The 13,295-nt window shown below is 36.3% G+C and overlaps 1 protein-coding gene across 1 annotated transcript in view; it reads left to right on the top strand.

Annotated features, from left to right (window-relative positions):
• Positions 1-1,985: 1,985 nt before the first annotated feature.
• The window catches only part of LOC126262526 (uncharacterized), a 123,398-nt gene continuing 112,088 nt past the window's right edge, over positions 1,986-13,295 (top strand). The window contains exons 1-4 of the mRNA XM_049959199.1: positions 1,986-1,990; positions 2,343-2,407; positions 3,595-3,714; positions 4,453-4,535. Coding sequence (XP_049815156.1) covers positions 3,595-3,714; positions 4,453-4,535 — 203 coding nt within the window. The 5' untranslated portion in view covers positions 1,986-1,990; positions 2,343-2,407. The remainder of the gene's footprint in view (positions 1,991-2,342; positions 2,408-3,594; positions 3,715-4,452; positions 4,536-13,295) is intronic.

The following is a 13,295-nucleotide window of genomic DNA, read 5'->3' as shown; positions in this document are numbered from 1 at the left end:
GGAATTCAGTATCACTCTGGTCGACAACTGGAAAGTGACAGTACCATTGTCTTTTTTGTCAGCGTTAAAGATCGGTAAATTACTTATACTAAAAATGTGTAGTCTGCAACCCGCTTGTTCTAAGCTACACTGATATTTTTTATTGTGGATAATAATTTTTCGGTAAATGGTCCTCGGAAACACAGAAACACATTACGTGCCGCTATCTCTTTGTTTGAACAAGTAGTACCGACTGTGATAAATTGTCACCATCAGTATGATGAAAACATTACTCGAGGACCTGTATTCAGTTTCGAGAAGACGTGTTGCTTTTCTCTTTGCCCAAAATGTATTAGTATCCGAATGTATTAGTATACTTGGTACTCGAAGCGCCCAAGTATGTGAATCATACAGACGCTCAGTGTAATTCGCATCTCATCTAAATTGAAGTATCTCGTCCATAATTTAACTGAAGACAACGTAGAACCTCTCAACTTTATTTTCTTTCCAAATTTTATTACGTGATTAAACTCACATGCCGGTATAGCTGAACCGATGTAGGTGGTCGTTCGTTCTATGTGTTTTAAAAACATTCGAAGATTGATCTTAATGAACAAGAACGATCTATAAAGTACATTTCACGATCAAGTTAGGCAGAAGACAAAAATTTTAGAAAATTGAGTAAAATAGCAAGCGATGCGCTTTCAAGCCTACTACAGTTTTGTAAACTTTAACAAAGTTCCACTCAGGAAGCACACATGCTGAAATTGAACATGAGATACATCAGAAAACACTAGCATCAAACCATGCAAATTGACATTGCCATAAATGTACATAATTTTTCTTTCGTGTGGCGAATCCGCAGCTGCATCATTTGCCGGTGGACGCTAGGAAGAAGCGCTACATTCAGTTTTGGCGGGCTACGCAACCCGCCGCTCAAAATGAAATGCCACAAGCAAAAGAAGAAGTTTTTTACAGAAACGTTAATAATTATGAGCATGCGGTTAATAGCGAATATGTTCGTAGGAATAACGAAGAGGAGCAAAGTGAAGGCGAAAAGCAAGAATGAAGTACAAGAATCTCTACACAAAAAGAATGAACCTGATAGCAACAGGAAACAATATAGACTGAAAATTCTATTTTTTTTTCTCCATTTCAATAGTTTTGCTCCTACCGATCGTTTCTTCCGCAGAACTCCCTTGCTGTTTGACATCTGAGCCGCCCGCCAGCTTACCATGAACGTCGTCTGCATCTACACCTGTGGTAGCGCCGTAGTTGGGAAAAGTGGTCGGGTCTTCCGACTTCGTCACTTTGAATCGTTCCGACATTTCTGCACGAGACTATTTACGCGATTACAATGTCGCACAAACGAAGCTCTCGCGAAGAAGACGCACATGCAACTTCACGCCGCTCTGTTGGCAGCCTTACACCGGCTAAGCACAGTGGCGATCTGTGCGCCACTAGCGCTCCTGGTGTCAGCTGTGAACATACATCCCCACCACACTCCGTGACGTTTGTTAGCAACACTTTTTTTGAATTTCAAGAGATGTGCCGCCGTGGTGATGGACAGATGTGCACTGTATATCGTTTTATGCTAAAGTGATGTTTTATTTAATCGAAAATACACATTTGAGAGGTTAATTTTAGTTCTAAGTACAAAGACGATTCACTAATGCAATAAGCAAATCAGAGATTTATCTACAAGATAATGTGAATTATCTGTGTGATTACTCTTTGGCATGTTTCTCGTCCGAAAAAGTGTTGGAGGGAAGTTTGAAGTGTTATAAACTTCGTCATTCTAATTCAGCTGTACTTTCAAGTGTGCAGGCTGTATAAACTGAAGAGAAACCCTAAATGTGCTTTAAATCGTTCTCTCTAATCGAAGAAGATGGACTGGATCCACTGCAATTCTTGTTATACACAGCCGTCAGAAATTCGTGAAAGAAAATTCTTACTAACTAGCTGTGGTCATATCTATTGCAGCGAGTGCTTAAAATCGAGTAATTAAGAAGTTTGTATTTAAATGAATAGTGTCACATTATTGGAACTTGAGTAATCTTCCTATGATTGTAGTATCGTGTTCTGAAACAGAATCAAAACAAAAACTAGTTTCCTAGTTTTCTACAATTACTTACTAGAAATACAGCAATTGTATATACAAATCATTGAAAACTGAGCAATTATTTGATATCACGATATTTCGCTTTGACATTTTTCCAAGGTCATCAGCAGTAGTTTTGCACATTATCTACTTCATTTTGCCATTTCTTGACTTAGACCTATGTGGAGGGACTATGAGATTTATCTGTATACTTAAACCAGTGTGAGTAAAGAAATAATGTGATCTCCTTTATTAATTACAGCAATTTTGCAACAGAAATGTGGTGTATGTGGCAATCAGTACACAACAACTCAGTTAACATCGAAAGTAAGTACTTGCATCAGATTTAAAACATTCAGTTACGTAAACAAACACCAGATGTATCTTGTACATATTTCTCAACCATATATGACAACATTATTCGAAAATCCTGTTTGTCACATTTAATTTATGTATTAGTTGTTTTCCTTTTCTTTACCTATTCATATTTCGATGGCACCGTACAATTACTCATTGTATATTACTCTGTATACAGCAACAGAGTGAATAATCCAGACCAATATTTACAAAATGTGTTGGGTACGTCCAATATTGTTTACAGTAGGATAGCTAATAAGTATTTAGAAAGGAGAAAGCAACGATGCTCTGGTTTATTTCTCATGACCTGTTGAACCAGGTATGTCATTAGAAAATGGCAACAACAACTGAAATATTGTTGAGTAATTTAATCATCCTATTCCTGGAACATTCAAATGAGTTCAAAAAGTTAGTAGGCCTGCACAAGAAGAATTTCACTCTTAACTAATATATGATAATGTGCCTAGTATCTGCTCATTGTGGTATGATGAAGTGGCTGGATGAAATGTGAATATCTCTCGCAGAAACAAACAACAAGAACATTGCAGATATTGCTGTTCTCTCATAGCAAAATAATGTCATGTGTGGCTAGCAGAGTATGTAGACCTTTCTGCTGTGTATACTGTGTTTTTAAAATAGCTGTTGGTGTAGCCTATTTTTCTATGCCTTTATATATGATTGTGTGTGTATGTGTGTGTGTGTGTGTGTGTGTGTGTGCGTAAAATGTATAGTTCATAAATTTTTAAAGTAAGATAGAAACACTGGACCAGACAGTTTGATGTGATAACATCTCAAAACTGTAAGCTCTTTACCTTACTTTTGGTTGTATTTAGTGAAGGCAACTTACTGTAGTTCTTTGCTGCATGTTTGTGAACATTCTTCTGTAGGCTACTCCATTTCCTCAGTACAAAGGCAAAAACTTAAAAATAATATATTTTTACACTTCCTCTTTATGTATTTTCATCTAATATAGCCCTGTGTTTTCTCTGCCTCTACAGTTATTTGCACAATTTTTAAGTTATTCTATCAATCTGCAGAAATTCAGTCTCATTAATGTTTTATTAATATTTACCCATCTGGTCACAAAATTTAGTCACCCAGGTTAACTGTCCTCATAGTAACAGTGCCTCATTTATTTTTTATAATTTCTGTTGCAGATGAGACCAGATGTGCAAGAATATTTTACTTCACCAGATGAATTTCTAAATAAACTGATTCAAATACTTGCGTTTCAAAATGGGCACCGTATGCGCATGATTGCTCATCTTAAAGCTCTGGTAATACAAATGAAGCTACAAGTCATCCTCTTTTTAGTACTTTATATGAAATTCCATTCAATTTTGAAGCTTTTAATTTACGATCACAGTGTCAAATAAAATATCAAAAGCTGTAGTTACTGACAACAATGAGGGAGGAAATGTTAAAATGTCCTTCCTGGAAACCCGTCACAAAACACAATCTATTCAGTAGTCAATGTTGACATAGAATTCTTTGCAAAAGAAAAATCACAACAAAACAAAAATTAATTTACAGGCAAGTTGTCCATAGTCAGACTCATTTAAAATAGCCTAGCCAATTTCCTTTCGTGGTAACTCAATTAGTCTTATGTACTCCACTTCCCATAGCGAAGAATACCATCACAATACTTAGCAACACTTACTTTATTATGTTATACTTATTCTGTGTCTATGTAGGGAAATAGTTCTACCTAAATATAAGTACAATGGACACTCCATTGCAAGTTTTATTGATGTATTATCATTTTTAAATATAAGCTACCAACAAACATTTCCTTCAGACACTCCATAAATTTGTATTTCAAAGCTGTTTACCCTGAAAGACATGTCTTAAATGAACATGGCACCATGGAAAAATTCATCACTATTATAATTAGTTCTCATGCCGAAAGTTGAACGCAAGGCACACTGTATCTTAAGAAACTCCACATTTGCTTGAAGTAATTAGAAAATAAGAAATACACCAGAAAAAAGTAATAGCTTTTTCCTTATCTACAGGATCTTAAGTATAAAGCAGCAAAACAAGAAATCAAACGACTGCATGATATCATACGATCATTCCAGAAAAAGCTGAGTAATATGTAAGTATTTTACATCTGTGTGCAACACTTTTATTACAGTGATGATTGTTGGAGGAAATAAAGTATTGTGTGTGTGTGTGTGTGTGAGAGAGAGAGAGAGAGTGAGAGAAGGGGGGGGGGGATGGAGAGAGAGAGACCACTGGTGCAGTTATATTATGAGCTTCACAGAAGTTATCAGCAGTTGATTGCATACTTCCTATTCCTGTTTTGAATACTCAGGTTTAAAAAGTAATAAAGCAAGCACTTTTGATAATATAAACCTAATCAGTATATCTGAATATTGTCTAACTATAATTTTTGTCTGCACATGCTGTATGTTAGTAGCCTGGAGTTGTAAGGCCTTTTTTAAACATTGTAACTAATAATTTACATCATAATTTGAAGCTCTAGTTCGGTAATAGTTACTGGTTGCTGTTAAGAATTTGTATACATACATGAACATGGAACATAACAGTGGTAGATAAACAGTAGCACAGTAGTGTGAAGTCCATGCTGAAGTCATTCAGCTGTTGGTTCCCATATGGCATCCATTTAGATGGGTTCTTTTGTGAGGGAAATATGGAAAAATATGTACTACTCACCGTCCTACACAGCATACTGCGAGGTTGATCACCATCGATAACCCTCCAGACTTAAATGCTGTGAATATGTCTTGACGCAGCATAACTCATGTTGCACAAATTCCATAGACCATAGTCATCGAATATTTAAGAATGACAACATTAGTGACTTCCAACAGACTTTGTATAGAGTTTCAAAACTTTATGAAGTTTTCTTGTTTTCCTTCCTGACACCATACTAAATGGTGAAAGAAAATATGTTTATCTGTTACTACATTTTCATTGTTTATGTAATAAAATGGCAGCAACAGGCATGACTTTTAATTTATTGCTTCTTTATTACTAACTCTATTCACAACACATTTGCAGATGTTATCAACATATACCACAGAATGTCACTGAATAATTGTATCAATGGTTGATGCACAGGTTTGGAAATATGACTTTTTTTACACATGTGAGTTCGGTTCTCAAAAGAAATGGGGGTGGTAGTTTACTGTTACTCTGCTATCTGAGTATCTGCTGTCATTTTGTGATGCATTCCTAAACTATTGAAAGTAGCTTTACAATTAGCCAAGTGTTAGCAGAAGTCAAGGAATCAACATTCAAGACATTTGATCCTAACTTGTAAAAAAATTATAAATAGGTAAGTTCTAACTACCAATCTATTGAACTTAGACCACATCTGTTAGTTTATCAGGACTGAAGGATAGACCCAGTAGCATACTAAGTGGTAAGATATCTTGCTTTAAATTTTCTGTAAGGTGCCTATAATTTTCTATTGCAAATGACTATCTGTTATTTCAACTCACTCCAAAGTTTCCTGAATACAGCAAATCTCTCAATCTACACTCAGCAGAGTGTATGTTATCAATTTTGTGAAGCAGACAACCAATGTATTTTACATCCAATAATATCTCCAAAACCTTTTGTCTATTATGTAACTCCTTTGCATGCTCAGAGGTATTGATCTATGAGTTATGTTCATACTAAATTTCACCCAGTAAACTCCTTTACTGTTGCATCAGCTACTGTAATTGTCTTACCAAAACAAATTATACAATTTCACAAGCTGCAGTATGGTTGCAAATTGAACAGTGATCCAGACAGTGTAGAATATATTTCTTTATTTTCATCTATGATCGCAAAGTGTTATGTCCTCAGACTACCAGTTTCGGTCAGCAATGACCATCTTCAGATAAGTTTTAAAAACATGTCCTAATGCAATGGAGCCATAGTCGCATCATAAAAAGATATGTCCAGAATCAGCTCAGTATTATCATACATAAATGAAATAACGTATATGCTAGAGTCATTTTGTTAACAGTGCTAATATGGCAGTTTGTTTTGAACAGAAGCAGTAGTAGTAGAAGTATACATTATATTTCATTTATGCTGAGCTGATGTTATATTTATCTTTTGAAAATGCCACTATGGCTCCATTAAATTAAAACAAGTTTTTAAAACAATTCTTAAGATGGTCATTGCTAACCGAAACCAGTAGCCTGAGGACACAACATTTTGTGATCATAGACAGAAATAAAGAAATTCATTCTAAATTATACAATAATTCACGGCAGCTAAGAACTCAAGCTACTCTTCGATGAGTGTTTTCTCTTTGCACATAGTTTGAGGACCCCTGCCACAGGTGGACAATGAATGGCCAGCAGCAGTGGTCTTGCATCAGTCCCACCATGCATTGCTCTTCCCTGCTCGTTCTCCAGATTTGAACTGCTACAAAACATCACAAACTACAGCAAAACATCGCTATACAAAAATATAAGTGTTGCATTATTCCACCTGTTTGTTTGTATGTGCAAGGAAAATTTCTTGTTCTAATCACTGTCAGAAATTCTGTTCTTTGATATATTTCTCTGGTATAAATTATCTTGTGTTCCAAGGCACATCGAAACACGAGTTAAATCACATAACCCTTGAGTAATAATAACCTTTAAATTCTAACACAGTAACAAAGGGAGATGATGAAGAGACTGAAGAAATGTATGATGGGATAAAATAAATTATCCAGATAGTTAAGGGAGACAAAAATTTAATAGTCATGAGGAACTGGAATTCAATTGCAGGAAAACGAAGAGAAGGAGAAAGAGTAGATGTATATGAACAGGAGGGAAAGGAATGAAAGAGGAAGCCTCCTGGTAGAATTCTGCACAGAGCAGAGCTTCATCATTCATCCAAGCCTCAGGCCTCAGTAGTGTGTTTACATTTTGTGGCGTGCAGTTGCAGCTGTAGCGGTTATAATGCTAAGTACTGACAAAGTTATTTGTGCATTGTTACACAGTTATTAAATTTAATAGTTTTCAGCAGTGTTTTGTGCTGTTTGTGGCAAAATAACAATTTAATAAACTGTTGGAAACATATGTTCGCTGTGTTTTTTAGAGTTTTCTGTATGTTGAAGTCATTTAGTAAATTTCTAGCTTTAGTTTTCAACTGACATTTCATTGTTTCTAGTGAAATATTTCAGTAAAATTTTCATTCATGTTTTAACTTCGTTGAGTGTTCTAGTGGCTGCTTGAATTTTTGGGTTTAGCTAATAATTTTGTGAAGTTCTGTTAGTGTTGGTATCAGCTGTGGTGTAGTAGTATAATACAAATAGTATACAGAGAATTTTGAGATTGTTATTGTTAGTTCTATAAATAATTCTACTGGTATAACTGAACTTAGGTAATGCAGACATGTAGTTGTTTTTTTTTTTTTTTTTTTTTTTTTTTTCCAGTAACTGTAAAATTTTACTGTGAATGAGAAGTGTGGGCTCTGTAATAGGTTTGTGAGTAGTGGGTTATGATGTGTGATTTGTTCAATGTATTTTCATTGGGGGGGAATGCAGTGGGGAAGACAGTTGGCATTCTAACAAAATCCTCTCCTAGGAATGCAGAATCTGTAGTAGAAATAAGTTGATAGAGGATCAGGAGCAAAAGATCTGTGGTCTTCACGTGCAGTTACAACATGCAAAGGAGGAACCAGATAGGTTGAAGAGGCTGAAAGGTGGTGGGGAATGGGAACTGGCAGTTGGCAAGAAGACAGCTAGGAAGAGGAGGTATTCAGACAGTCATACTTTGTGTATATGCAATAGATTTGACCAGCTGTCAGATTTGCGTGGAGAGCAGCCTCTTGTAGCTGTGGATGTAGGGAACATGCAGCAGTCCTCAGCAGTTAGGGGGCTTAGGTCAGTTGCAAAGTCTAACAGAAAGAAGAAGGTTCTGCTGCTAGGTAGTTCACAAGGTAGAGGTGTGGGCCAGCAGTTGCAGGAAGTGTTGGGGAGTGAGTACCAGGTCACCAGCATTGTGAAGCCTAGTGCAGGGTTGAGTCAGGTGACTGATAGCATAGGGAAGTTATGTAGGAATTTTACAAAGGAGTATCAGGTACTGACACATTCCATGACCTTGGAGATTTGCTTCTCAATTTGGTCCTGTGGAACTTGACATGTAAATAAATGAAAATAAGCATAATTTAATCATTGCTAACACTTGGTTTAAGAATCATGAAAGAACGTTGGATACATGGAAGAGACCTGGAGACACTGGAATATTTCAGATTGATAGAGTTATGGTAAGACAGAGATTTTGGAACCAGATTTTAAATTGTAAGACATTTCCAGGTTCAGATGTGGTCTCTGACCACAATTTGTTGGTTATGAACTGTTGGTTAAAACTGAAGAAATTTCAAAAATGTAGGAATTTAAGGAGATGGGACCTGGAAAACTGAAAGACCCAGAGAATACTGAGAGTTTCAGAAGGAGCTTTAGGGAATGATTGACAAGAACAGGGGAAAGGAATGCAGTAGCAGAATAATTGGTAGCTTTGAGAGATGAAATAGTGAAGTCAGCAGAGGATCAAGTAGGTGAAAAGATGAGGGCTACTAGAAATCCTCAGGTAACACAAGAGTTATTGACTTTCATTGGCGAAAGGAGAAAATATAAAAATGCAGTATATGAAGCAAGTGAGAGGGAATACAAACGTCTAAAAAATGAGATCTGCAGGAAGTGCAAAATGGCTAAGCAGGAATGGCTAGATGACACATATAAGGATATAGAAGCATACATCACTAGGGGAAAGACAAATATCTCCTATAGGAAAATTAAAGGGTCCTTTGGAGAAAAGGAAACTACCTGTATGAGTATAAAAAGCGCAGATGAAAAATAGGTTCTAAGCAAAGAAGGGAAAGCTGAAAGGTGGAGAGAGTAGTATATAGAGGGCCTTCACAAGAGAGATGTACTTGAGAGCAATTTTACGAAACTGGAGGACGTAGATGAAGATGTGATGGGAGATATGATACTGTGTGAAGAAGTAGACAAAGTACTGATAGACCTAAGTCAAAACAAGGTCCCAGGAGTAGACAACAACTACTGAGCCAGCCACGACAAAACTCTTCCATTGGTGAGCAAGATATACGAGATAGGTGTAATACTCTCAGGCTTCAAGAAGGATATAATAATCTAATTCCAAAGAAAGCATTTGATGTCAGGTATGAAAATTACTGAACTATCAGTTTAATAATACATGTGGCAAAATATTAACATGAATTCTTTACAGAAGAATGGAAAAACTGCTGGAAGTTGACCTCAGTGAGGACCAGTTTGGATTCTGGAGAAATATAGGAATACGTGAGGTAATGCTAACTCTATGACTTCTCAAAGAAGATAGGTTAAGGAAAGGCAAACTTATGTTTATGGCATTTGTAGACTTCAAGGAAGCTTTTGACAGTGTGGACTGGAATACTCTCTTTGAAATTCTGAGGACAGAAGGAGTAAAATACAGGAAGAAATAAGCTATTTACAATTTGTACAGACACCAGACAACAGTTATAAAGAGCTTGAGGGACATGAAAGGGAGGCAGTGGTTGAGAAGGGAGTGAGGTTGTAGCCTGTCCCAGATGTTATTCAATCTGTACATTGAACAAGCAGTAAAGGAAACCAAAGAAAAATTAGGAATAGGAATTAAAGTTCAGGGAGAAGAAATAAAATCTTTGAGGTTTGCTGATGACATTGTAATTCTGCCAGAGACAGCAAAGGACTTGGAAAGGCAGTGTCTTGAAACAATGATATAAGATGAACATCAACAAAAGCAAAAGAAGGATAATAGAATGTAGTTGAATTAAATCAGTTGGAGGGAATTAGATTAGGAAATGACATGTATAGCAGTAGATGAGCTTTGCTATTTGGGCAGAAAAGTAACTGATAATGGTTAAACTAGAGAGGATATAAAATACAGACTGGCAGTGGCAAGAAATGCATTTCTGAACAAGAGAAATTTGTTAACATTGAGTGCAGATGTGTCAGGAAGGCTTTTCTGGAGGTATTTGTATGGAGTGTAACCATTTATGGAAGTGAAGCATGAGTGATAAGCATTTTAGACAAGAAGAGAATGGAAGCTTTTGAAATGTGCTGCTACAGAAGAATGCTGAAGATTATATGGATAGATCACATAACTAATGAGGAGGTAGTGAATAGAACTGTGGAGAAAAGAAAATTTGCCGTAACCTGACTAGAAGAAGATATAACCTGACTAGAAGAAGGTATTGATTGGTAGTACACATTCTGAGACATCGAGAGGTCACCAATTTGTTACTGGAGGGAAGAGGGGGGGGGGGGAGGATCATAGAGGGAGATTAAGAGTAGGATTCAGTAAGCATATTTAAAAGGGTGTGGGTTGCAGTAGTTATTCAGAGATGAAGAGACATGCACAGGATAGAGTAGCATGGAGAGCTGCATTGAACCAATTATGGAAGTAACAGATAATTAACTGAAGCTGAAGTTTGGTCTAAGAGAAAGGGAAAAAGACTTGAACTACTGTCACTTAATTTTGAAAATCATACACAATTTGTGTATGGCAGTGGTGTATCAGTAATCATTTCTAAGTATGGAACTGGAATATCTGAACCTTCCAAGGATGACAGAAGAATATGAAAAACCCCTCATTAAAATATATTTGAGCTGGGGTAAAACAGAGCAAAGATGTGAAACATGGGAAACCTACCACAGAAATATCCCTCTCTTATGGTATAGTGGACCTGTCTTCCACATGTTATATTTTCCAAACCTACTGGACAATAGGCTGGTACTTCCCAGTAATGCTGAAGAAACTTCAGTCCACTGTGCGGAGCAGACTAAATCCAACATGCAAATGGTTTCCCTAGTTACTTGGATAACATTTCCCAAAGGGCCAAATCTTGTCTGTCTGCAACATAACATGTTGTCTTTATGGTAAGTAGCTATCTGTCGTTTCCTACATTGTTGATTTTCCTACCGGGCCGTAATATAATCTCTGTAGCTGTTAATACTTCGTTGTCTTGCACCTACTTGCAGCAGTTTAGGCAGAAAGTTACACTGTAGCAATAATCCCACATGATTTCTTTTACATTTATTGTTGTTAAGTCATATGAATCTAATCCATCAATGCAAAATTTAAAAATGAGACTTAATTTCAGACTTTAAAAAAGTTATAAAATCATCAAAATTTAACATCTGATCCAGGTTTTGGAAGCTTAGCTTGAACTATCCAGTAGACAAATCACTGCAAAATGTAAAGTTTCATTCAAAACAGCCTATTAAATCATTAATAATTTACAAAACTATAAACTCCTTAGGTCATCTAGTCCCGATGGAATGCTTCATGTGAAGTCAGTTTGGGTATGTAATAAACTGACAGTAGGGAGGAGATTGAGCTACAAGACCTATAAGTAAGCAGCCATTACGGTCAGTTCCTTCACAGATCCCTTGATTTTATTGCTTTGCAAGACTTCCTCCCATACTAATGTGTATGTCTGCCCTCTCTCTGTACTATATATATCTCCTGCTTCCCTACAGTCCCCATTTCTGTCACTCAGTGGGAGTTGTTCTCCAATCCTCTCTACTGGAATTTGATCCAAGCATTTCCAGTCTTAAGCCCTTCAGCTGCTGACAAGAATTGGTTTAGGCTCATAATTTATTAATGTAAAAGCCATCTGCAACATGGTACTGTCCAGAGAGACTTTTACATCACGCCAAAGATTTTATATACAAGGCCTACAAAGTGAATAAACTTTAAAAAATAAGGAGATGCACTTCTGTACCTTTTAATTTTCAGTTCTTGATGAAAATTACGGTGCTGGTATTTGATGTACAGTACTCACAACAACTCAGTAAATTTGCAGTCTTGCATTCAGAGGACATTATAAACTATCCTTCGGAAAACTGGAAATTATGATTTTCACATCTGTATTTGTTGATTAATGTTTAATGTGCATCACAGAAAAAAATATACAGATACAATTTTTAAATATGCAAGCAGCACCACAGCATGAGGAAACAAAATGTAGTCAATTATTCACTATTTATAAAAAAATTGAAAACAATGAATTTTCACATTTCCATGCCATAAGACATTACAGTATCAAAATACGTATTTTGCAGTATTTAGAAAATGTTTAGCCTTATAACAGTGTTACCAGAGCTTAATAAGAGAGAGAGAGAGAGTACCAGTCTTATGCTGTATTTACATATTAATCCTTCTTCAAAAGTAACATGTTTTTGTCAGTCATGGATACTTTATGCATAGTGAACCACTCTCCAAGAAATCACAGCTGTAGTAGTAGTGAGGAGTGAGGTCAGGGATGAGGAGGTTCTCTGCAGAACTGGTGAAGAAAGGAACTTATGGAAACCCTGACAAGAAGAAGGGACAGGATGGTAGAACTTGTGTTAAGACATCATGGAATAACTTTCATCTTACTGGAGGGAGCTGTAGACGAAGACAAAGATTGTAATATAAACAACAACTAATTGAAGACATAAAGTGCAAGTGCTACTTTGACATGAAGGGGTTATCTGAAGAGAGGAATTTGTGGTGTAGCACATCAACTCAGTTTGAAGATGTATGACAAAAAAAAAAAAAAAACTAGCACTAAGTATATCAACTGGAACAACTTACACACTTAGCAATATAAACATACCAAAGGTGGATATCACTTGTGATGATAACAATGGCTTTTGGAAGCAAAACACTCATGTAGATATAAATTATGTTGTGCAAGGTAGTCATAATTAAACTTTTGCTACTTGAGCCAGTGTAGACAAAAAAAGAGTTTACTATACGGGTACCCAACTTTATAGGAACAATGTTCACACTGTGCGCTGCAGGAGTTGCATTCTAAGTAGTGTTAGTGTCTTGATTTGCCATTGCCAGAACACTAACACACATTGGAGGTT

Source organism: Schistocerca nitens, chromosome 6 (genome assembly GCF_023898315.1).
Source record: "Schistocerca nitens isolate TAMUIC-IGC-003100 chromosome 6, iqSchNite1.1, whole genome shotgun sequence".
Classification (NCBI taxonomy): domain Eukaryota; kingdom Metazoa; phylum Arthropoda; class Insecta; order Orthoptera; family Acrididae; genus Schistocerca; species Schistocerca nitens.
This window is presented reverse-complemented; position numbering and strand designations above follow the sequence as displayed.